The sequence below is a fragment of the Ahaetulla prasina genome, chromosome 6 (genome assembly GCF_028640845.1).
Source record: "Ahaetulla prasina isolate Xishuangbanna chromosome 6, ASM2864084v1, whole genome shotgun sequence".
Taxonomy (NCBI): Eukaryota; Metazoa; Chordata; class Lepidosauria; order Squamata; family Colubridae; genus Ahaetulla; species Ahaetulla prasina.
The window spans coordinates 64,293,840-64,317,885 of record NC_080544.1 but is presented as its reverse complement, the minus strand read 5'-3'; the positions used below and the strand labels follow the sequence as shown (position 1 = coordinate 64,317,885).

General features: G+C 40.4%; 1 protein-coding gene across 3 annotated transcripts in view; it reads left to right on the top strand.

Moving 5' to 3' along the window:
• The window catches only part of UGGT1 (UDP-glucose glycoprotein glucosyltransferase 1), a 62,775-nt gene that overhangs the window by 19,505 nt on the left and 19,224 nt on the right, over positions 1 to 24,046 (top strand). For 2 of the 3 annotated variants that reach the window (XM_058189192.1, XM_058189190.1), the window contains exons 15-29: positions 3,852 to 3,937; positions 4,526 to 4,661; positions 5,675 to 5,806; positions 6,651 to 6,815; positions 7,775 to 7,895; positions 11,218 to 11,316; positions 13,874 to 13,897; positions 14,385 to 14,479; positions 15,392 to 15,598; positions 15,771 to 15,902; positions 17,756 to 17,886; positions 19,361 to 19,456; positions 19,787 to 19,889; positions 21,227 to 21,306; positions 21,742 to 21,931. In XM_058189192.1, coding sequence (XP_058045175.1) covers positions 3,852 to 3,937; positions 4,526 to 4,661; positions 5,675 to 5,806; positions 6,651 to 6,815; positions 7,775 to 7,895; positions 11,218 to 11,316; positions 13,874 to 13,897; positions 14,385 to 14,479; positions 15,392 to 15,598; positions 15,771 to 15,902; positions 17,756 to 17,886; positions 19,361 to 19,456; positions 19,787 to 19,889; positions 21,227 to 21,306; positions 21,742 to 21,931 — 1,797 coding nt within the window. The remainder of the gene's footprint in view (positions 1 to 3,851; positions 3,938 to 4,525; positions 4,662 to 5,674; positions 5,807 to 6,650; positions 6,816 to 7,774; positions 7,896 to 11,217; positions 11,317 to 13,873; positions 13,898 to 14,384; positions 14,480 to 15,391; positions 15,599 to 15,770; positions 15,903 to 17,755; positions 17,887 to 19,360; positions 19,457 to 19,786; positions 19,890 to 21,226; positions 21,307 to 21,741; positions 21,932 to 24,046) is intronic. The other variant, XM_058189191.1, reaches the window with a different exon arrangement.

Below are 24,046 nucleotides of genomic sequence, written 5' to 3'. Positions count from 1 at the left end.
AACGCAACCTTCTTCCTGAGGAGCTGGGTAAGTGGAGCCGTCAGTGTGGCGAAGCCCGGGATGAAGGTCCGGTAGTAGTTGGCGAAGCCCAGCAGGCGCTGAACATCCTTCACCCGACGAGGGGCTTCCCAGCTACACAAAGCTTCTACTTTACATGGGTCCATGGCTATGCCCTCGGGCGAGATGATATGCCCGAGGAATTCTATGGAAGTCCGGAAGAAGACGCATTTCTCCAGCTTCGCATTGAGTTGTTGCTCCATAGCGTTGCAGAACCAGACCGACGTGTCGAAGATGGCTTTCCCTGGACCGGGAGTAAATCAGGATGTCGTTCAGGTAGATAACCACGAACCGATCCAACATGTCTCGGAACACGTCGTTCATGAAGTGCTGGAAAACGGCGGGAGCGTTGGTCAACCCAAATGGCATGACAGTGTATTCGTAGTGTCCGTATCGGGTGCCGAATGCCGTCTTCCATTCGTCTCCTTCTCGCATCCGCACCAGGTTGTAGGCCCCCCGGAGATCGAGCTTGGTGAAGATCGTGGCCTCCTGCAACCTCTCCAGTAGCTCCGGGATGAGCGGCAGGGGGTAGCGATTTCGTACCGTAATGGCATTTAGCTGGCGGTAATCACAGCACAGGCGCAAGTCCCCTGTCTTCTTCTTCACGAAGAGGACCGGGGCCGAGAGAGGGGACTTTGAAGGCCGGATGAACCCTCGGGCCAGGTTTTTGTCCAGGAAGTCCCTGAGGGCGGCCAACTCGGGCTCCGACATGGAATACAGGCGTCCCACAGGCAGTGGTGCGTTGGGCAGAAGGTCCACGGAGCAATCGTAGGGCCGATGCGGGGGTAGTCGGTCCGCCTCCTTCTCGCTGAACACGTCAGCGAAGTCCGTCAGCTCAGGAGGCAAGGTGATGGCAGCGGTGGGGACGTTCTGGCCGGCACAGGTGTGGCGGATGTGGTCGACACACTGCAGACTCGGGAAAGAGATGGCGTTCCGCGACCAGGCCACCTGAGGATCGTGGGTCCGAAGCCAGGCCATCCCAAGGACCAAGGGAAAATGAAAGTCCGCCGTGACATAAAACTGGATCGCCTCCTCATGGTCCCCACTAGCCAGGCGCAAAGGCTGGGTGGCGAATTTAATGGGGCCGGACACCAATTCTCGTCCATCAATTGTCTCTACCCGCATCGGAGGGTCCACCGGAACCACGGGACCGCAAACTGGGTCACAAAGGCCTGGTCCATAAAGTTTGTTGTGGCCCTGAGTCCACCAGCGCATGCGCCTGGAGCCCGTCCGACTGGTTCCCCAACCATATCCGTGTGTCCAGAATCAGATGCCGAGGGGCCCAGAGTCTACTTCCGCAACGTCCAGTGGGGCTTAATGCGTGCCCGACCTAGGGTTTCCCAGTCGGGCCTGCTCCGCTTCCGATTGGTCACGCTGTGATTCGGGGACGGCGTGCGTGCCCCACTTCGCTTTCTGGGGCAAGAAGCGGCGGTGGCCGGGCTCCCACAGTACAGGCACAATCCCCTTGGCGCCTCGGTTCCGCTCCTGGGCTGTCAGGCGAGGTCTGACCGCTCCCAACTCCATGGGCTCTTCCGCAGCGGTTACAAAACGTGGGGCGACCCGGGGTGCTGGTGGTGCAGGAAGTGGGGGTGTAGATGTCGATGGCGGGTCCCTGGGGGTGCGACGGGATGGTCGCCGTTGCAGACGGGCATCGAGTCGGAGACAAAGGGGGACCAAGTTGTCGAGTGTCCGCAGCGCCTCCACCCGGGCCAACTCATCTTGCAATTCCTCTGAGAGTCCCTCCTGGAACGCGTCCACCAGCGCTGCATCATTCCAGTCAGAGTCCTGGCACAAAAGACGAAATTCGGCGATGTACTCCTGCAGGGGGCGTTTCCCTTGACAGAGTTCCTTAAGGCGCCTGGTTGCCGTCAGCATTCGAACTGGGTCCTCGTACATGGTGCGCAGGTGCTGCCAAAAACGCTGTTGGTCCGCCAGCAGGGGGCTATCCTGGAGCAAGAGGGGTGTGGCCCATCGAGCAGCCGAGCCGGAAAGAAGGTTAATCACGAAGGCCACCTTAGCCCGGTCGTCTGGGAAATCCTCTGGCCTCATAGCCATGTAGAGCTGGCACTGTCCCAAGAAGGTTGGGAACATCTCAGGCTGCCCAGAAAACTTATCCGCACGGTTATCGGGCACTTGCGGCGAGGAGGAGGAGGTGGGAGGATGGGGGCTGCAGGCACATTCTTGGCAGCAAGTTGGCCTGCCAAGTGAGCCACTTGCTGCTGGAGCTGTTGATTAGCCGCTTGTAGCTGCTGTAACTGCTGTTGTACCTGCTGCTGGTCCATCTTTGGTAGAAGATGTTTTAGTCAGGTCTTGGACAAAATGTTCTGTTTCCCTTCCCCCAATACTCCCAGCAAAGAGTCAGTCAGAGGCCTCCTTTTCTGATTTATTTACATATATATAAATGTCCTGGCTACGTCTACCCACGGGCCTGCCAAGTTTCTGGAGATAACAAGGAAATTACAGATAAGGCCAGAATTACTCACGAATATATTCTTCCCTCCGTTGATACAGATTGCCCGCCCAAATTCATTACTTTGTCCAAGACAAAAAACCGGAAGTCCCGCCTCCTATTTATAGTCTCTGCAGATGTCACTGCATGACAATTATGACTTGGCTTTGTCCCAACTCTTCCGCTGCTGCGCACGCCGATCACGCCTACGTAACCTTGCATCACTCCAAAACTGTTCTTGGGGCGTTGCCAAATCAGAAGGAGGCTCCATGGAATCAGGCTTTGCCGGCCCCTCCTCCTCCCTTTGAGTGGGTGCCAGGGAGGGAAAGGGCTCAAGAGAAGCAGGGCTGGCCAGGTCTTCTCCCTCACTTTCTGAATCATCCGAGTCCAGGAGTCCGGGTCCAGGAACCTGGGTCACAACAGTTATACTCAGGTCATGCCAAAGGCGGCATGATTTTCTAAACCCAGGAGTTCAAGTCTGGTGGCATAAGGTATTTTGTTGTGATCAGAGGAGTGGAGAACTCTTCTTGTAAAATATTTCTGGACACACTCAATTATATTAATGTCCGAAATGAGGTGTGGGTTCCAGACAGGTGAGCTGTAATCGAGAATTGGTCTAGCAAATGTTATGTATGCTCTGGTTAGTAGTGTAATCTTTCTGGCGAAGAAGCTACGCAAGATTAGGTTTACAACTCTTAAAGCCTTTTTGAGGATGTAGTTGCAGTGGGCTTTGACACTTAGATCGTTTGATATGAAAACTCCAAGGTCTTTGACGGAGTTTACATCTACAAGGTAATGTCCATCAAGCTTGTATTTAGTGTTCTGATTCTTTTTTCCAATGTGTAAGACAGAGCATTTGTTGGTTGAGATTTGGAGTTGCCAAATTTTTGACCATTCTGACACAAAGTCAGGGTCTTTTTGAAGGGTAGCCGAATTGTTGGTAGTGTTAAATAGTTTAACATCATCGGCGAAGAGAACACAATTACTTATAATATGGTCACAGAGGTCGTTAATGTATAATAATAATTTAATATAATTAAGATTAACCATGTGGAGAAGGCAAAGTATATGAACTTGGAAGGAGATTGTTGTTCATGCTATGGATTTGTACATTGCTTTAATTTGATCCTTGGACCTGCATGCTAAATATTTAATTATTAGATAACTGAAGCCCTAATTTAAAAAGCTTTGGAATTTGGCCGCACTTGGACACAATTATATATTAGGCAGACCTATTTTAAATTTTAAATTTTGGCTTGTTTGCTTTTGCCAGAGCTAATTATACATTGCATTCTTTCAGAAATATTGAATGAAATTCATATTCCTAATTTTGTTATACTTTCAGGTGCTTCTCCTAAATCCATCCCATGAGAGTTCAGCAGAATTGCTAGGTGTGGCTGAAATGTTCTTGTCGAACCATATACCACTGAGGTAAAATTAAAGCTTTTTCCATTCAGAATTTTTATGTTTATTTTTGAATCTGAGTAATATTCTCATCTACTCCCTTTTTTGATCCTGAGAAAAGAAAACATTTCAGGATGTTGAAAGTCTCATTAGTATTCATGCAATCTTCCCACGTCCTTTTCCTAGCCATCTGGGAAAAATGAAATAGAGCCCTTTTGAGTTTGTTGACAAATGTGAATTATATATATTAGAACATTTATATATATCAGAACATTTTCCCATGCCTCACCATTACTGTGTGTTGGTTTCGCTATTGCACTAGCACATGATTTGGTCTGTCTACAAAGTTATCTATCATTTTTAAGAACGTTAATGTATATTTTTGAAGTTGAGTAATATTCTGATCGTTCAAATTTTAGTTGTATATAGCTTTCAGAGTACTTAACGTATAGCAGAGATTAAGTGGTTTGTTTATGCTTGGTAGATCCATAATCATTCCTGTTCTCTTGGTTGCAGTTAAGGAATGGACAGAATCTACATTTACCAAAATGATGGACATTGCTATTGAATCACGCTTTCAATTTTTGAATATGGTTTAATCCTTCTTTTAAATAGGGTTGGCCTGGTCTTTGTAGTTGATAATTCCGAAGATGTTGATGGGTTACAAGATGCTGGAGTTGCTCTCCTCCGAGCATATAATTATGTGGCACAGGAAGTAGATACGAATTATGCATTTCAGACAATTATATCAGTGAGTAATTTGCCCCATATGAATGTAAATATATTTCATTTTGACCCTTGGTTGTGATAATGAGAAGAGAGTTATCTCTTTGGTATTATTGAGTTTGTTTATTTATTATAATCAAATTTATATGACTCTCCATCTCACAGAAAGTGACTCTGGGCAGTGTACAATAATCTTAAAGAGTTAAAGTCAATTTGTTCCTAAAGCCTATTTCTGAAAAGACTTCCTTCTGAAAAGGCAAAGCATCTTTCTTTATTTTTCAGGATAAACTAGACTGCCTATGATTTGTCTAGGAAAAAGAGATGTAATATTACCCAATGCATCTTCATTTCTCCTTCTCATTCTGTAATAATATTGATACCAGTGAAGGACAATATATACCTTTCAGGAAATTTGTTAAAATTTCTCTTTCTTTTTCCTTCATTGCTGTTATATCTCTGCTATGAGAAGTTAGCTATCTCTTAAAGAAGACTCATATGCATTAAACAGAAGGGAATATTTCCATCTCTCCTAACTTGAATGGTGTTTATTTTCACAAATGATTCCCTTCTAGAGGCCCATTTAAATTAAATTAACTTTGTTATCCCTTCATGAGGTCATACTAGACATACTAGACACTTTTTTCAGAGAAAAGTCAGAAGGAAAAAATGTTTGATCAATAAGAACCTATAAGAATGATAAGAACAGTGTTTAATGGATTATAAAATGTGTGTTGTGTGATACACTAACTTTGAGGGTTACACAACCTTCCAATAAATCAAGTAATAAATGTATTGTGTTCCTATACAAAATACTGAACATATTTGTGAGGTTAAAATGATACAGTACTCCTATATTGTCTTGTGTAGATATATATTATTGGGCGGGGGTGGGGAAGTGAGTACAAAACAAAGCACCAGACATCATGGCCAGTTTTGAACTAGTTTGTAGGAAGAGAAAAAGTGATGCCAAATAAGTGTTCCAGGAAAGATGTTTCGGTAATATTCTGAAGATTGTGTATTTCATATTTCCCATTACAGATGTATAATAAAGTGAATGCAGGAGAAAAATTGAAGGTGGAACATGTGATTAGTGTTCTTGAAAAACAGTATCCCTATGTAGAAGTAAACAGCATCTTAGGAATCGATTCTGCCTATGATCAAAATCGGAAGGTAAGGAATTCATATTATTGTTACTATTTATTCTTTTTAACATCAGTATATAAAGCATACATATCATACTTCAGATGTATATGGAAAGGAATTACTTTTATATGCCTGAGATAGTATCAAAAATGAAAGTCAGTAAAATAATTTCCTATGCGGGAAATAAATTATAGGTACTTAGTGAAGATTGTATCTTCATGTAATGATTATATATCAAAATACAGGTAGAATAAGAAGCAAGCAGTGCAACCTTCCTTCATTATTGAAATTAGAAAACCAATGTGATGAGTTAATTCTATGCATGGTACTTGACACTAATATTCACCAAATGTATGCCCCTTCCTCGATATGTTGGTATTATCCATGATGGTTGGGAATTCTTAAAATAGTAGTTCCATCATACCTGGATTAGGTAGGAGAAGCTTGGGCTTTGAACTTTGGGGAAATTATTTTAAAAAATTATTTTCATTATTATATCCCCACAGATTAGTGCTTTCCAGACTTGCGACTTTAAGATTGTGAACTTCAATTACCAGAATTATCCAGCCTACTTTTCAACTCATTTCTATAGATGATATTTCAGCACAAAACTCTTTTATCAAATATCTCTTAAATATATAAGGAGCTACTAATTCTACTGGCTATCTGGTCTACCTATAGAATATTTCTTCCAGATGTTTGCATTTAAATTAGATTGAATGGATAAATGATACTGCATAAATAATGTATAAAGCACAGTAAGAATATTGTGCTATGTTGGTACAGTTTATTCATAAAACCTATTAATGGAATATGTAGTAATAGAAAATAGGAAAGTCATTGTACTTTTTCTGTCTTCTTTGTATTTCAGGAAGGATATAGTTACTATGAACAGACAGGTGTTGGTCCTCTACCCATTGTGCTTTTTAATGGAATGCCACTTCAGAAAGAACAACTGGATCCAGATGAACTAGAAACAGTAACTATGCATAAAATCTTAGAAACCACTAGCTATTTCCAAAGAGCTGTGTACCTGGTAAGTTAGATTTCTGATTATCAAGTGTTTCAAGAAATTGATCGAATATTTTTGTGTTACAGCTTATTTTGTGTTCCTTGAAAGAGCTTTAAATCTAGATTTGTCAAGCAATCATCACTGTATTACCAAATATTTTTAAATGGAATACTGTATTTTTCAGAGTATAAGACTCTCCGGACTATAAGACGTGCCTACCTTTTTTGGGGAGGAAAACAAGAAAAAAAATCTGCCTCTGTCTCCCAGCAGTTTGCCTCATTTCAGCAAACAGTAAGCTTTAGTTTTGTTTTTGTTTTCAACACAGCCTGATTAGCACAAGAAAAAAAAATCTGCCTCCTAGCAATTTACCTCCTTGCAGCAAACAGCAGAGGCCCGTGCAGCAATAGGCAATGGCCCTGCAGCCTGAAACAGCTGAGGGGCGGGAAGCCAATCCAACCAACAATCAGCTGCTTGTGCTAATCAGGCTGTGCTGAAGCTGAAACTGGCTGTTTGCAGTTTGCTGCTGGCTGCAAGGAGATAAATTGCTGGGCGGCAGATTTTTTTTCTTGTGCTAATCAGGCTGTGCTGAAACTGTTTGTTTGCAGTTTTCTGCTTGCTGCAAGGAGGTAAATTGCTGGGAAGCAGAGGCCAAAGGGTGGGGCCAGCGGATGGGTGGGGCTACATTTGGTGTATAAGACGCACCCAAATTTTCACCCTCTTTTAGGCGGGGGAAAGTGTGTTTTATACTCCGAAAAATACGGTATATACAATATACAGCATATCAAAAGTAGTTAATGTGGTATGAGATAAGCTATTACAGAAGTAAATCAGCTTTTTAGTGGATGTACAGAAGTAACATGGTAGTAATCCTATAATAGTGGAATACAGCATGTAAATTATTTTTAATTTTTTAAATAAATTATTTTTTTATTATTCTGATTTTCCAAATAATTTCAGCATTTTGATTTTGATCTGTGTTTCAGGGTGAATTGTCCAACGATCAGGATGTAGTTGAATATATCATGACCCAACCCAATGTTGTTCCAAGAATCAACTCTCGGATATTGATGTCTGACAGAGAATATCTAGATTTAACTGCAAATAGTAAGGCCAATATAAAGCATTTCTAATAAGCATGATTTGGAACATAACGAAAAAAGCATTGTTTTACATAATGTTCATAAGTCTGTCCCCCCCCCCCTCCACAGTTCTAGTTTAATCATAAGGACGTAATTGAAAGCATAACCCTCCTTTCTAAACCAATTGCAATTGTTCCTTTATTGTGAAAAATAAGAAATTGATTAGTTCTCTATGGAATGTTTAGAACTATGGAATGTTTAGAAAACCCAAGATCAGAAACCCTGGTTTATTGTTTAAACTAATTGTAGCTTGTCATAGATGAAATGAAATAATAAACAGGTGCTGTTTTAAAACAAAACCAATATTTACAAACTCTTACTGTAGTCATACTAGATGAAGAGAAGAAGATATGTATGATTTCATAGAAGCCTAATATTTAGCAATAATACCAATAGTTGAACTGTGGGGACATTTAGATTCTCTGAGCTTGGTTTTCTCTTGCAGATGTTTCATTATCCAACTACCGTGTTTCCCCGAAAATAAGACCTTGCCTTATATTTTTTTGAAGCCCAAAATAAGGACTTGGCCTTATTTTCAGGGGGGCTCTTATTATTTTGGAGCACAATTTGGGAGTGGCACGTGGGAAGGGTGGGAGGGGGAGAAACGAGGAGCTAGAAGCCCTGCCATGCCCAGTGAGAGAAGAGACGGCAAGAATCACGACTGCATTTGCAGCCAATTGAGGTTGCAAAAGCAGCAGGAGGCCCCATCCATCTCATGCCCCCTTCAAGAACAGTCTTGCCTCAATTGATTACCAAGAGCTTGGCCCTGATTGAGGCTCCCTGGGGTGGAGCCTGCAGCCCGGCACTTGAGAGGGTCTTGGGGGGAAAAGCCCCTATACACAACCCAGCCTCTCTTTCAGGTGGGCAGGAAGCCCCTCTTACTATGCAGCTGGCTGGTTAAGAATCAGCAGTCCTGGGAACCGCTCCCCAGATTGACACGGAACTCTGGCAGGAAGGCGTCTCCTTTGGACTACAGAGCACCAGCCTGCATACCTACTTAGTGCTGCAAGTGCCATGCTACAATCCTGGGTCTGGTGGGTGCTGCAGCTCTCAGGTCAGCTGTGCGCAGAGCCACCAAGGCCAGGGTCCAAAAAACACCTGGCTCGGCATAGCTGTAGCCCAACCCCTGCAGCAACGAATAGGCATACAAGCCAGCACTCAGCAGCCCAAACATTTGACAATACAGGCCAGTGCCCATCGGGCGCCCAAAGACTTTTCACCCGCTTCATCTCCCTCTCTCTGTCTGTGTATGTGAGCGACAGAGAGAGAGAGAAAGAGAAACAGTGGAGGGGAACCAGGAAGATCGGGTAGATGAGATGCTGGGCAGTGAGGGTGGCGGCCGTCACTTGCCACGAGTGAAGCACCTGGTGGAAGTACCCACTGTGCAGGGGTGGCTGAGCCTGCATTGTGCAGCTGGCTGGGGTGGACACAGCTTCCCGAGCGCGAGCCTTTCTTGGTTGCTGGACACCGGGCCCTCTCAGCCCTTTGCTTCTGGACAGGGAGGCTGTCCTTGGCTGGTGGAGCAGCGGCTTCCTCCTCCTTGCCTTCGGCCACCCCTCTCCAAGCGCTCCAATCGTGCAGCCTCCCCGCTCCTCGGCCAAGAGGAATACACAAATTCACTCACAGCAGTGAGCCGAGCCCATCCAAGCCTCGCTGCTTTTGGTCGCTGCCACCCTGGCCTGAGGCTCCCACAGCGTGCCCATTTGCTTAGGGAGGATGTACCCTTTTCTGGCTGGTTGCTGCTTTGGAGAAATGTCATATTGGTTTCTCTCTCTCTCTCTCTCTCTCTCTCTCTCTCTCTCTCTCACACACACACACACACACACACACACACACACACACACACACACACTGTTCTTTCTTTGGGATCACAACACAGACACCGCTTCCAGAATTGCAAGGCTGAAGGCTTCGAATGGAGCATTTTGGGGATGTGTGTCTGTGCTCCGATCCCAAGTAAAGAAAGATCGGCAGGAAAAGGGGGAGGAGGCCGGCAGCTGGGGAGGTGCTCTGCAGATCTGGGCCGAGTTGCATAGCCCTCACTGGCTCAGCTGATCAGCGGGCAGCAATTAAGGGGCTGAACCTCCAAGAGATGACCAGGGAAGGGAAGGGCTGCCTCCTGTGCTGGCCATGCCCACCCCTTCACTAGGGCTTATCGGGGGAGGGTGTACATTTATGCTCACCCCAAAAATCAGGCTTGGCCTTATTTTCGGGACATGTCCTATTTTCAGGGAAACATGGTAAGCAATATCATCGGTATTAGAAAGAGTGGGGTTTAGTCTCTGTTTATATTCAAGTGGCTTGCCTTGTCAGTGTTGGTAGGAATGTTCTTAGTGGTTCCTTGATTAGACTGTTGTTTACTGTTAAAGCTTGTTTGTCTGAGTTAGTATCCTATTCCCTTATTGTACTTACGATGTTATCTAGTTGGGTAAGGAAATGTCTGCAAGAAAACAACCAAGCTTAGAGAGCACCACATTTGGCAATGATTTAATATGACTTCTGAACCTAGGATCTTGACCAAGTTGTTACAACGACTTCGTCTCTTGCACCTCATTGAAGCCATATTATAAATGAGAATGGTTAGATTGAAAGCAGTAGAGAATATTTGTAAAGAGAACAGAAAATAGAGTGGAAGTATGTGTTGTATATTTATTCGTCTGCCCTGATGCAGTATTATGTATACATGTACAATCTTTTGCCTGAATGTATTATTAAAATCTTTATTTTCAAGACTCAGGAGGTAAGATTTCTTCTGTTTTAAAATAATTTTTATTAAAGAAGTTTTTAACAGAATACCTCCTCAAATATGTAAAGGATGCATAGAGTTGCATAGAGTTCCTTCATACATGCCTACAAAAATTTAAAAATTTAAAAAAATTTAAATGCACATGGGGGTTATTTATTCATTTCCTACATGAAAGTCTCTTCGTATCAGCAATAGAATATCGTGCAACTGTCAAAAGCAGCATTGGGAATTTGAGAAGATATTAAAAGAAAGCAGAGGACAGAAATATTTTGATTAATAATTGACAATTCCACCTGGATTGCAGTGATTGCAGAATGTAAATCCCTTACATATTTGAGGAGGTGTGTTTGCATAAAATGCATACTATACAAAGATAGTTTTAATTTTGTCGGATCTATAAAATCAAACATTAAAATGTTAATATGACCATGCTTGTGTTTATAAATGGTTTGCTGATATGGTGTCTCATTTATTCTACTTGCTCATGTTGTTAGATATTTCTCTTCTTGAAAGTTATCACAGTTGTATTTATTTTTTCTAGATAATTTTTATGTGGATGATTATGCTAGATTTAGTACCTTGGATTCCAAGGACAAGACAGCTGCTATAGCCAACAGCATGACTTACCTAACCAAAAAAGGTACAGTTATGAGTTCTTTCTTTTTTGGGTATTGTATCTGATGAAGAAAATATTTATACCATATTATACACAGTTGTCTTTTGTTGAAAAGACTAATGAAGCCTTAAAGGTTTTCTGGTGATTCTTTATGCTAATTTAAACCATATTCCCTCTCAATCTTAGTACATAATCACCTTCATTTACATTTTGTAATCTGTGGAGCAGAATATAATTTAGAAAAAAAAAGGGTTCCATTTCAAGGTGAAATTATTTTCCTTTTGACCTTTTGTCTGCTCTACCAGGGCTCCCCAACCTGTGGTCCTGTGGACCACTATCAGTCCGCGGCCCATTGGCCGGGCCCTGCAAGTGGCAGGTGAGCACGCAACTACACAAAGCTCCATTTGTACAAGTGGCAGGTGTGCACACAAAACCATTCCCTCCCCTCCACACCATGCCACCACTGCTGCCGGTCCACTGAGCTGGGAAGGTTGGGACCCCTGTGCTATACTATACTATTTTTTATTTGCAATCCATAATTTTCTGCCACTTCTTTCCTGCCCTGCTATGCTATGCATTTGTTTCTATAAATCCAACTGTGGTCAACTGCCAACTTTGTTTATAAATAAGCATTGAATTTTATCTGTATTACCCATGTTGGTTGCAATCATCATAATCTGCAACTGAGAAAAATAAGGAATACTGGGGAATCAATGCACATATAATAATTTTATGCCAGATAGGCATAGCAGTTCTTCAGAAAAAAAATCCATACTTCTTAAATTGACTCTGTTCACATTCTGCAATAAACCATTGCGTGTTTTAAGCATGATATGCTGATTCAGTTACAATGGCTGAGTTCACAGATTGTGCTAAGCCAAAATGTAGTTTGGATTTTGTGTGAATTTAATCATTTAAATTGTGAATAATATTGTAATATTATGTGTTAATAAACCAGTATGGCTAATTCAGCATTCATAGCTTAGGATAATATATATAAATCTTCAATTATTATAGTTATGACACTACTAACCAAAAGAGAAGATAGGTAATCTTTTTGCATAATAGAAATTATATTTACTCTTTATTGCTAATATATGACTCCCCTTCCCTTCCCCCATCCTATCCTGCAATATTTGATGTTTTACATTGATATTTGTATCTGAGATGTTTTTGATTTAATTCTGTTTCCTACATCACCTTAAACATTTGAGAAAAAGTAGTGAAAAAATTCAGTAGCCCAATTAAATTAATATGCACATCCAGATTTTTAACTAGCAACTATATTAAAAATATTTCATCCAATTTCTAGGAAACAACATTTAAGTATATGGGTATCTTCAACTTTCTCTTATTCTCTCTTTTTCTCTTGTTGTTACTACTTGAATGAGTTTTAGTAATGGAAGCTTGAAAATCTAGATGAGTTGTTACTCCAGAATTTTGTCTTACTTCTGCGATAGAAATCGGTTTAGGCCAGGGATGTCAAACTCAATTTCATTGAGGGTTGCATCAGGGCTGTGATTGACTTTGGGTGGCCAAGGTGGGCAGGCCAGCTCAATGTTACTTGTGTCGGGGTGTCTGTGGTGGCCCAAGTACTCTGCAGGCAAAAACAGGCTTCCGAGCTCCGTTTTTGGCTGCAACGGCCTCCTGCAACCCTCTGCCAGCAAAAACAGTCGGCTCTCCTGAGCTCCATTTTTGCTGGCAGAGACACCCACGGGCTGGTCCTTCACTGTTTCCGGCCCCATGGTCCAGATCTAAGCACCCCAGAGGTCGGATCCAGCCCCCAGGCCTTGAGTTTGACATCCCTAGTTTAGGCCAATAACCTCACAGTTTTATTTATGCAAGGAATAGTTCAAGTTTAATTTAAAGGAGTCACCTCTTTAGACATGATGAGACTGTATTTTTGGATGGGTAGCTACTTTCATCCAACAGAGCATGAAATTGACTGACTGGCTAGCTTCATATTAGGTTTCATTGCAGAAACTCTTCTAGTCACATCAGTGGAAGAGCCTTGGTAAGACAGTAAAGCATCCCTATGTATTCTTTTGTTCTTTAAATATCAAATATGGCAATAGTGGCTAGTTATGATACCTCTGAAAGCCTCTAGGATGGTGGGCTGTAGATTCCATGCTAGATAATTGCTTAACAGAAGAACAAGTGAAGCAAGAAGCTTCTTTTAACATTAGAGATAAACATTCCTGCAAATTGTTGCCAATATTTCTGGCAAAGGAAAGGCAATAATTTTGTTTGCTTTCTTTGGGAGAAAAGGGCAATTTAGGCTATTGTCTTTCTTCCATTTGAGGGAGAAAAATAATTCTGGTAAAAGGATTTCAAAAGTACAGCTAAAGAGAGACCCTAGAAGTCAGGTGCTGGTGCTGGTAGGGAAACCTGATTTCAAATCAGATGTGATACAATTTTGAGATTATGGAGTTTTATTTTCCAAAGTCATTCTTAATTGATTTGCATTTGAGTTAGTTATAAGGGTACTGTATGCCCTATAATGGCTCTTGGATATTTAATGAGGTCAATTCTGTAAACTAATTTTATATTTTTCCACTCTTTCCTGTTTTACTTTTGTCAGGAATGTCCTCCAAGGAAATTTATGGTAATGAACTTGAGTGTTTCTTTCTCTCTCACACACTTTTATTACTAATTTTAATCTTTTAAGGAATGTGGTCTTTAAGTCTTACTGGCTTAGGACTTATTGCAAATGAGAAATCATTGCATATTGTTTTTAAGAAATCTTTGAATAACAATTTGAATGAATAGTATTCATATAAATATTAATGTATCTCTTAACTTTCTTGCAGGTTTTCTATATTACTTTTTAAAATATTCTGAAATTAGTGGTGTAATAATAATTTCATTAGAATAACAACTTCATAAGATATCACATGCACATGCTTATTTTTCACTCTTTGCAAAATAGGCTTGATTTAAAATAAGTAGTTTTCATCATAAATACTAATACCCCAATGATTTTGATATTGTCTAAAAATTGATTTCTATGCATTGCCCATGCCTAATTTGTGCATTATGCATTATGACAAGTTCATATTCAATTTTCTTCTTTTTATCTTTTTCTTACACAGATGATACTTTTGTCAGGCCAGTGACATTTTGGATCGTTGGAGATTTTGATAAACCATCTGGAAGACAACTGTTATATGATGCTATCAAACACCAAGTAAGCAACTAACAATCTTCAGCAAAGAACTGGGAGTGGGGGAAGACTGAGTTTAACACTTGTTTGATTTTTGAAGACAGATAAGAGGCTTTTATATTTTCCAAACAGGGGCTGTCCTGTGTGGGGCCTCAAAACCTCTCCTTGGGTGGAGAGGAATTATCAAACAGCTGGTCTACTCATCATGCCAGTTCTTCATTCTGCCATGGTCATTGGCTCCATTTTTCAGAACTGTCTTCAATCTTCCATTTCTTCTACCTAGTTTTTAGGTTTTTATCCATTTTTAAAATAAATAACTCAAGGCAGTGAACATACCTTATATTCCTTCCTCCTATTTTCCCTACACCTTGGTGAGATGGGTTGGGCTGAAAAAGAATGAAGCTTGATGTAGAGTTGCCCGTAACTGCACATAGGTGTTGCCTCAAACCTACGCTGTGAAGAGGTTGATGGATAAATGTAGATTGCAGGTGGCTGCAGACGAACTGACACATATACCTTCTAAATCCCAACTGTGTATTGTGTGGAGGTGCGTGTCCTATGTTTGACTGGCTGATCTGACTTCCTCTTTGAGCACCTCCTAGCCAGAATGTTAACATTTGTAGAAATATAAATGCACATTTGCACCTATGCAACCATCCCCGAACGACAGACACACATGTTCCCTGATGTGCAGTGATGTAAAAATCTAATCCAGTCTTAATTGGCCAAAGTCACCCAGCTGATTTTCATTCCTAAAGTAGGATCAGAATCCACAGTCTTCTAGTTTCTGGGTCAGTGTTTTAATCACTATATTAAACTGGCTTGTGATCTCTGTTTAAAAAAAAAAAAAGCTGACTTGCTGATTGTCACAGCTCTTTCTTTCACTAAAGAACTGTAAAATAACATTTTAAATCTGCATTTCATTTTCTTCTGTAGAAGTCTAGTAATTTTATTCGGATTGGTGTGATTAACAATCCCAGTGAAGACCCAGCAGCTGAAAACACAATCATTGCCAGGGCCATATGGGCAGCCTTGCAGACACAGACATCAAACAATGCCAAAAATTTTATCACAAAATTACTTAAAGAGGAAAATGCAAAGATGCTGGAGGCTGGAACAGATATCACAGAATTTGCTGTTGGAGTAAGTGTTGAAGATGGTTTTTTTTTTACTGTAAGATAAAGAAACACAGTAAGAATAATAGCAAAACACAGCGACATTCTTTCTAAATTCCATCTCCCTTCTGAAGTAACCAGACAGCATAAAATGCATCACATTGTCTTTTAATGAAATATTTCCTCCCTCCCCTCTTTAGGGTATGGAAATCAATACATTTAAAGCGGCCTTCGAAGCTCCTGAAGTGGGTTTTATTCTTTCACATGCTGTATACTGCAGGGATATTCTTAAACTGAAGAAAGGACAGAGAGCGGTGATTAGCAATGGAAGGGTGAGCAAATTATATTTAAAAAACGAGAAAGGCTTTACTTGCAGATGTCTTTGGTCCTAATGTGGTACTCTCCTCCCCTCTACGCAACAGAATGCTAATTTTGGATTCATTTTAATGTAAATCAAACTCCTGACCATAATTTTAAGTCCTTTAATGAGGACTCTAAAAAGATAAAATGAGCTTCTTAAAACAGAATTATTATGTATATTCTTTGCTACAGTGTACGTTTATAGATTTTAAACTCTGAATCCTCTATCTCTGAACTTGAAGTTCTGATGACTGTTATTATTTATTCATTTATTTATTAGATTTTTACCCCACATAATCTAACAGTCTCTTGGCAATTTACAGCTATTAATACAGAAATGTAACGATATCTAAAACCCATAAACATACAAAGCCTAACAAAGAGGTGTTACAAAACCAAATTTTGTTCGGAAAAATTAAGTCTTCATCATCTTTCAGAAGGTGGTCAGGATTGGAACAGCTTGTCAGAGTTTGTTGCAAAAATCAAATCCAGAAAGCACAGACAGGCAGACTACTCTGACACAGCTGTTACCCCAAAACTTTTCGAAAAATTCAGTACTAACACCAAAAAACACTTCTGACACTTTAGCTATCTCCAAAAATTGAGGAACAATCAGCTGCTTTTCTCTGCATGAGTGTAATAATCAGACCAGTTTTTATAGGCAAATGTGGTGTTGTAATCTGTGCTAATACATTCCAACTCCAGCTTGTTGGTAATTATTCAGGATAGGTTTACAATAGCATTTATCTTAGAATATGTTGTCCTGCATAACTCCTTTGTGATACTAAGATTTGCACAGAAAGAACTTAATAGACTGCTGTAAAGTTGAAGGCATTTCCCTCCCTCCATCCTTATACCTCCAGTTTTGAAATACTTTTCCAATGAGGCAAATTTGGTCCTCCCTCAATTATTTTCTATTCCAGACAAACCTATTTTATTTTCCCAGGCTTTTTACCTTCTCTTTTTGTGCTGTAGAGTACTTATGTCCTATTTTCCATACTAACAGTTGTTTAAAGTGCTTGTATTATTTTAAGATACGGTAGGTTTCATTTATTCTGCTGTTCCCAGCTTTAGTCTTTAAATGTTTAATGTTGTGTATTGAAAATACAGCTTAATTTCTAGCAGTGAAATGTTTCTGGGTTGTTGTTTTTTTTTTACTAATACTAGTATGCAGTAAGCATTCAGTGTAGATAGTCTATGCAGATTCTCAGTCATCCAGGTCATGGTTGTCCCAAAGGTATTTTTTCAAGAGGCAACTGGACTGGTTTTTCTTTGAAGACGTTTCACTTCTCATCCAAAAAACTTCTTCAGCTCTCTTGGATAAGAAGCGAAACGTCTTCAAATAAAAACCAGAAAGTCATATTTGGGACATTCAATGTAGAAATATTTGTTTATTGTGAAAGACTACCAAGGTAGTTAGTAACAATTAGTAACAAAACCAAAATAGAACAATTGGATCAAATAATCAAGCAGCACATTGATCCTGCATGCAGTAAAAGTTAGTACAACCTCTAATGTCAATGAGCCTAATACTAATAGAAACTGAATAAACATCTTGAAAGAGTATATTCTTATGCCTAGGTGGCATAAACAGAATGGCCCTGTTTCATATGAAATCTCACCTGATATGTCAGGGTAGTATTGATACTGATCTAAATGAAATATTGCCATTTTTTACTGTTCAAAAAAAAAAATATTGCAAAGCTATTGTATGTTTTGCATTCCCAATGGTAATGCATGTTAAGATGCTGTGCATGTTGCAGGATGTGTCCGGTTCAGATTACTTTGTAGTGATCATGATCATACCATTTCATCTTCATTTCAGATTATTGGTCCATTGGAAGCTGGGGAGCTTTTTAACCAGGATGACTTCCACTTGCTAGAAAATATTATTGTAAAGACATCTGGGCAGAAAATAAAATCTCATGTACAGCAGTTAGGAGTGGAAGAAGATCTGTAAGTAAAAATTGAGTAGGTTATAGAAAGGAAGTAAAATTCTTCACTGAGCTCTGTTGGTGGTTTCAGTGTTTATAGAATACGTAAGGGAGATTCTTCCTCTGTCACGCCACCCTCCACATAATGGTACTGGTAGTTGTGTATTAAAAACAGAAGTATAGTATTTTTGGCAAAACCAGGGCATATTAGGCAGAAATAGCATGATATATTCCAAATTTATTTTGTGGATACATACATTCCTTTAAAATCCAGGTGATTTTAAATGTAGAGAGATTGTATCGTAAGATTTTAACTTATATTGATTCTGGTACTTTTCTTTACGTGTTCCCTGGTAGCACAATATCTTTAATGTGTTAGGGGGTATTATAGTTTGTCTCCCATTCATAGTATTTCAAAGAACACGTGACTGAAAATATTTAAACCTTATTTTATAATAGTACTACATGAACAGATAGTATAAAACATGATGCAGGTAGTCCTCAACTTATGACCACGATTGAGCCCAAAATTTCTGTTGCTAAGCAAGACAGTGCCCCATTTTACAACCTTTTTTGCCACAATTGCTAAGCAAATCACTGTAATTCTTAAGTGAATCATGCAGTTGTCAATTGAATCTGGCATGCCCATTGACTTTGCCAGGTAGGGTTAAAAATGGTGATCACATGACCCCGGGACAGTGTAATTGTCATAAAGACATGCCAGTTGCCAAGTGATCACGTGATCACTTTTGATCACGTAACTCTGGGAATGCTGCTGCAACAGTCATGTGAACACCGGTGATAAGTCTCTTTTCAGTGCCGTTGTAACTTCGAATGTCACTAAATGAATGGTTGTAAGTTGAGGATTACCTTTCACATTGCTTCTCTTTGAAAAGCAAATGAAAAACAACTTCACTCTTATTTACAGAATGTGTCTCATCTGGGATCCTTGGTGCTCTCTGAACTTGCTTGCTTTCTTGCAGACCCCAACTAGGTAACTTCAGTGCTAATCTGGATGTTACCTAGTTTGGGTAATGAAACATCTGCAAGAAAACAAGCAAGCTCAGAGAGCACCAAGGATCCCTCATGTCAACCCTGAGCTACAAATATTCTTCGTTATGAGTCTCATCTCTTATTCTCCCTTTGCCTTGTAGCTTTCTGGTTTAAGTTGATTTTTTATCTGCATTCTAATGGAACAGTAGATTGTGGCTTCATCCTTCTTTTGGTCCTTCCATCCTCCGGTATCCCTGTGTGCCTCTCCCAAGCCAGTTCTCCGAGCAAGGGAAACGAAATAGATAAGCAAGCAAGCAAAGAGAAACAGCCAGTTGACTTGCATTTAAGTCGCTGGATTTCATATATGGTCTATTTTATCATTTGCAAAAGCAGCACTTACGATTTGTTTGGTTTTTTGTTACTATATCTCATCAAGGGACCTTTTTAAGGATAAAAACTGTGAAAGGAAACTTTGGCAAGATGGTCTTTTTCTCTTTCTTCAGTGCAAGTGACCTCGTCATGAAGGTGGATGCTCTTCTGTCTGCACAACCAAAGGGAGAGGCAAGGATTGAATACCAATTTTTTGAGGACAAATACAGGTAAAAATAATCTGCAAGAGTGGTCCTTAATTAGACTTGTCTGTCTGCCAAGAATAATATGCATTCAGATTCTGTAAAATATAAATAATCCTGAAAAAATTTCATTCATTAGAATTTCCATGCATGTTTTCTTCAAAAAATGTTAAAAGAAGTATTTAAAAGATAAAATAGTAACGGATTATATGTACACATGAGTTGACTCTTTAACTGTTCTAAAAACGGAATTCATAAATGTTTTAGACTTTTGCTGATATTTCTATCATAGACTAAATACAAACATCAAGATTGTACATATTGTATGTAGTTTCTTTTTCTTTTTTCTTTTTCTAGTGCAATTAAGTTGAGACCAAAAGAGGGAGAAATATATTTTGATGTTGTGGCTATTGTTGATCCCGCAACTAGAGAGGCACAAAGACTTGCTCCATTGCTTATGGTGTGAAATTATTATTATTATTGTTGTTGTTGTTGTTGTTATTTATATTGGTAACTGCAAAATGTTTGGAATATTTTGGGTAGTTATGGATATTCCTTCTTTGACCAGTAGAGGAAATAAGCTGCTCATTTTACAAGCAATATGTGAAACCTATTGTAAAAGAATTCACCCTTAACATGCAAAATACAGGTAGTCCTCAAGTTCGCTTAGTGACCGTTCATAGTTACAACGGCACTGCAGAAAGTGACTGTTGACCATTTTTCACACTTATGACCATTGCAGCTTCCCTGTGGTCATGTGATCCAAATTCATATACGTGACAATTGACTCACATTTATGATGGTTGCAGTGTCCCGGGTCATGTGATCACCTTTTGCAACCTTCTGACAAGCAAAGTGAGTGGGGAAACCAGATTCACTTAACAACCGTATTGCTAATTTAACAACTGCAGTGATTCACTTAACAAATGTGTCAAGAAAAGTCATGAAAAAGGGCAAAACTCGCTTAACAAATTTCTCATTTAGCAACATAAAATTTGGGCTCAATTGTGGTTGTAAGTACCTGTATGCTGGCAGTTGTTGAACCATTTTCAAAATATACTATTATCTTGCCTTATCTTAGTTTTTTGTGAGTAATAATAACTCTTAAGAACACACTTGTAAAGCTTTAAACAAAAAGACTTAAGATGTTAGATTTTAAAAGCCTTATGTGTTAATGTGGGAAATGTTGAAATACATAATTCATGACCTGTGCTAATCCTTTGGAAGAAGTGTTTTATTAAGTGCAAGGGTGCACATGACACATGTTAAATAATAAAAAAAATAAAACAGATGTACCTTTCTCCAGATCCAACTTTCTGTGTTTTAAGCCATCATCTATTCTCCCCTGCACATCTGCTTCACTTAACTGAGGGGAGGGGGAAGAAAGGGGGAGAGCTTGAGCATGCACACACAGATGGAGGCAGGAATTAGTTTATGAAGCAGCTGTATGAACTTTAAAAAATGTGCAGCTGTTTTACTGATTCAATTGTGTTCCTTTATATTGCACAGCCCAAGAAGATAAGAGATTTGAATTAAATTGAATGCATTTAGACAGCACTTTGATTTGCCAAGTAATTAGCTTTTAAGTTTTCTTATGTTAGCTATATATGTAATATCAATTAACAGATTTAATAAGTTCTTCCCCTATAGCAGTTCTTCCCGTATAGCAAATATGAGTGCATTTCAATGTTTATGAGCTAGTAGACACAACATTAGGGATATGAGAAGAGGAAGAAATTGCAAGAAATTTGTACTTTAATTCCATTTAGATTTATGTGTCCTTTTCCCTCGATTTAGGTATTGAACAAACTCATAAATATGAACCTCAGAGTTTTTATGAACTGTCAATCCAAACTCTCTGACATGCCTCTGAAAAGGTGAGGAATAATAAGCTGAGTCAACTTTAACGGGATATAGTAATATTGATAAAATGTTATGATTACTGTGCTTTTAATGCTAATGTTGGAAAACTGCAGGCTGCAGTTAGTAATTAATTTTATTTTTATTAAGTTTATTAATTTTACTTTTGTTTTCACTCTTTCACTGCTGAGTTGTCTGTCTGATGTTAATCTTAACACCAGAATTAACATCAGAGAATCAAGCAATAAACAACAGTCCAATGAAAGAACTACCAAAGAGTACACAATTCCCTACCCCAACTAATACTTCTGTATATAAATAGAGTAGCAAATCCCACCCCCTTCTAGGATGAAGAGGTTATCTAGTCTGGTAATGAAATGTCTGTAAGCAACCAGCAAGAGAGCAAATGTTTAATACTAAAACGTTTAAGTGTTTGTCATCTTATCTCTTAGCTTTTATCGCTACGTTCTGGAGCCAGAAATTACTTTTACAACAGAAAAACACCTTATTCCTGGACCAGTTGCCTTATTTCTGGATATGCCTCAATCACCATTATTTACTCTGAATCTAAATACTCCAGAGAGCTGGATGGTGGAGTCAGTAAGAGCATCATATGACCTTGACAACATTTATTTGGAGGAGGTAAATTTATTAATATGCATTCAAGTTTTAGAAAAGGTTAGAAATATTCCATTTGGAAAATAAAGCTTTCAGCTAAAACTTTTTAGTCAACTAATTGAAGATTAAAATCTTAACCAGCATGATGATTTGGACGATAAAATGCATATAATTTATTTGCTTTTATCTTTATATAATAATTTATATTATTTATTTAATATACTCTGATTTTTGTTTCAAGGAGTTGGATTTCTCCATTATAGAATAGGCTTTTCAATAAAGCTGGTTTTTTTTAATGCTGTGATGTTAAATAGCAAGAAGATAAGTGAAACTGGCAAACTATGAATGCTAATTATTAAATAAACTTAACCATGGTAACTGGGACCAGCAACTACATTGTTAAGCAAGTCAGTTGTAAAACTGATATCGTGAGTGTGCCAATTTATGACAGCAGTTGGGCATGATTGCAGCATCTTGCTGTCGCATGATCTCCATTTATGATCTCCTGCCAGTTCCCCATTGACTTTTCTTGTTGGAAGCCTACAATGAAGGCAGCAAATGGAGATCACATGATTGTGGAGTGCCGCTATCATCATTCAGTAAAGACTAGCTATGTTGGTAGGGTCTCCTGAAGCATTTTCCAGAACAATTATTCCAACTTTGTACTCCCCAAATGAGCTGGCATTGCAAGTTCCAAAATTCTTTACCTGGCATAATTATTAATTCCCATTTGCTGGGAATTTGGGATATTGTAAAGTCCAGTATCTTTGAAGAATATATAGTTGTTTAAGGCTGTCTGAGTAAAATGGCTGCAGAATCTAGAATTGAAAAAAAAATTGTATTAATATAACAACAGAACATAGCACATAGACTGAAGAAATAGTTGCGGCCTGGGAACAGGCTGCAGCTGGGGCTTTGGACCGTGTCGTGCCTTTGCGGCCTCTGACCCGGCGTAGATCTCAATTGGCTCCTTGGTTCTTGAGGAGCTGAGAGAGATGAAACGCCGGAGAAGACGCCTAGAGAGTACCTGGAGGTCCAGCCGTTCCGAGGCTGATCGGACACTAGTTAGGTCTTTTTCAAAGGCCTACCTAGTGGCAATGAGGGTTGCGAAACGTTCCTATGTTTCCACCCTCATTGCGTCGGCAGATAACCGCCCGGCTGCCCTGTTTCGGGTGACCCGTTCCCTTTTACACCAGGGGGGACGGGATGACCCCTTGCAGGGACATGCTGAGGAGTTTAGTGGTTATCTATACGATAAAATCGCTCAGCTTCGGGATAGTTTGGACCAAGATTGTGATGATCCGGATGGGATGACTGAGACACGTCTTGATGATGTTGTTTGGGATGAGTTTGATTCTGTGGCTCCCGAGGACGTGGACAGGCTGCTGGGGAGGTTACATGCCACTACATGTTTACTGGACCCGTGTCCCTCCTGGCTGGTGCTGGCCACTCAGGAGGTGACACGACGCTGGCTCCGGGAGATTATAAATGCTTCTTTGTTGGAAGGGTTTTCCCGCTGCCTTGAAAGAGGCGGTGGTGAGACCCTCCTCAAGAAGCCTTCCTGGACCCAGCTATTTTGGGTAACTACCGTCCAGTCTCAACCTTCGCTTTGTGGCGAAGGTTGTAGAAATGTGGTGGCATGGCAGCTTCCCCAGTACCTGGATGAAGCCGTCTATCTAGACCCGTTCCAGTCCGGCTTCCGGTCCGGGTACAGCACGGAGACAGCTTTGGTCGCGTTGGTGGATGACCTCTGGAGGGCCAGGGATAGGGGTTGTTCCTCTGCCCTGGTCCTGTTGGATCTTTCATCGGCTTTTGATACCATCGACCATGGTATCCTGCTGCGCCGGTTGGAGAGTTTGGGAGTGGGAGGCACCGTTTATCGGTGGTTCTCCTCCTATCTCTCTGACCGGACGCAGACGGTGTTGACAGGGGGGCAGAGATCGACTGCGAGGCGCCTTACTTGTGGGGTGCCTCAGGGGTCAATTCTCTCGCCTCTCCTGTTCAACATCTACATGAAGCCGTTGTGTGAGGTCATCAGTGGCTTTGGGGTGAGTTACCAGCTGTACGCTGATGACACTCAGCTGTACTTTTCCACCCCGGGCCACCCCAACGAAGCTGTTGAACTGCTGTCTCGTTGCC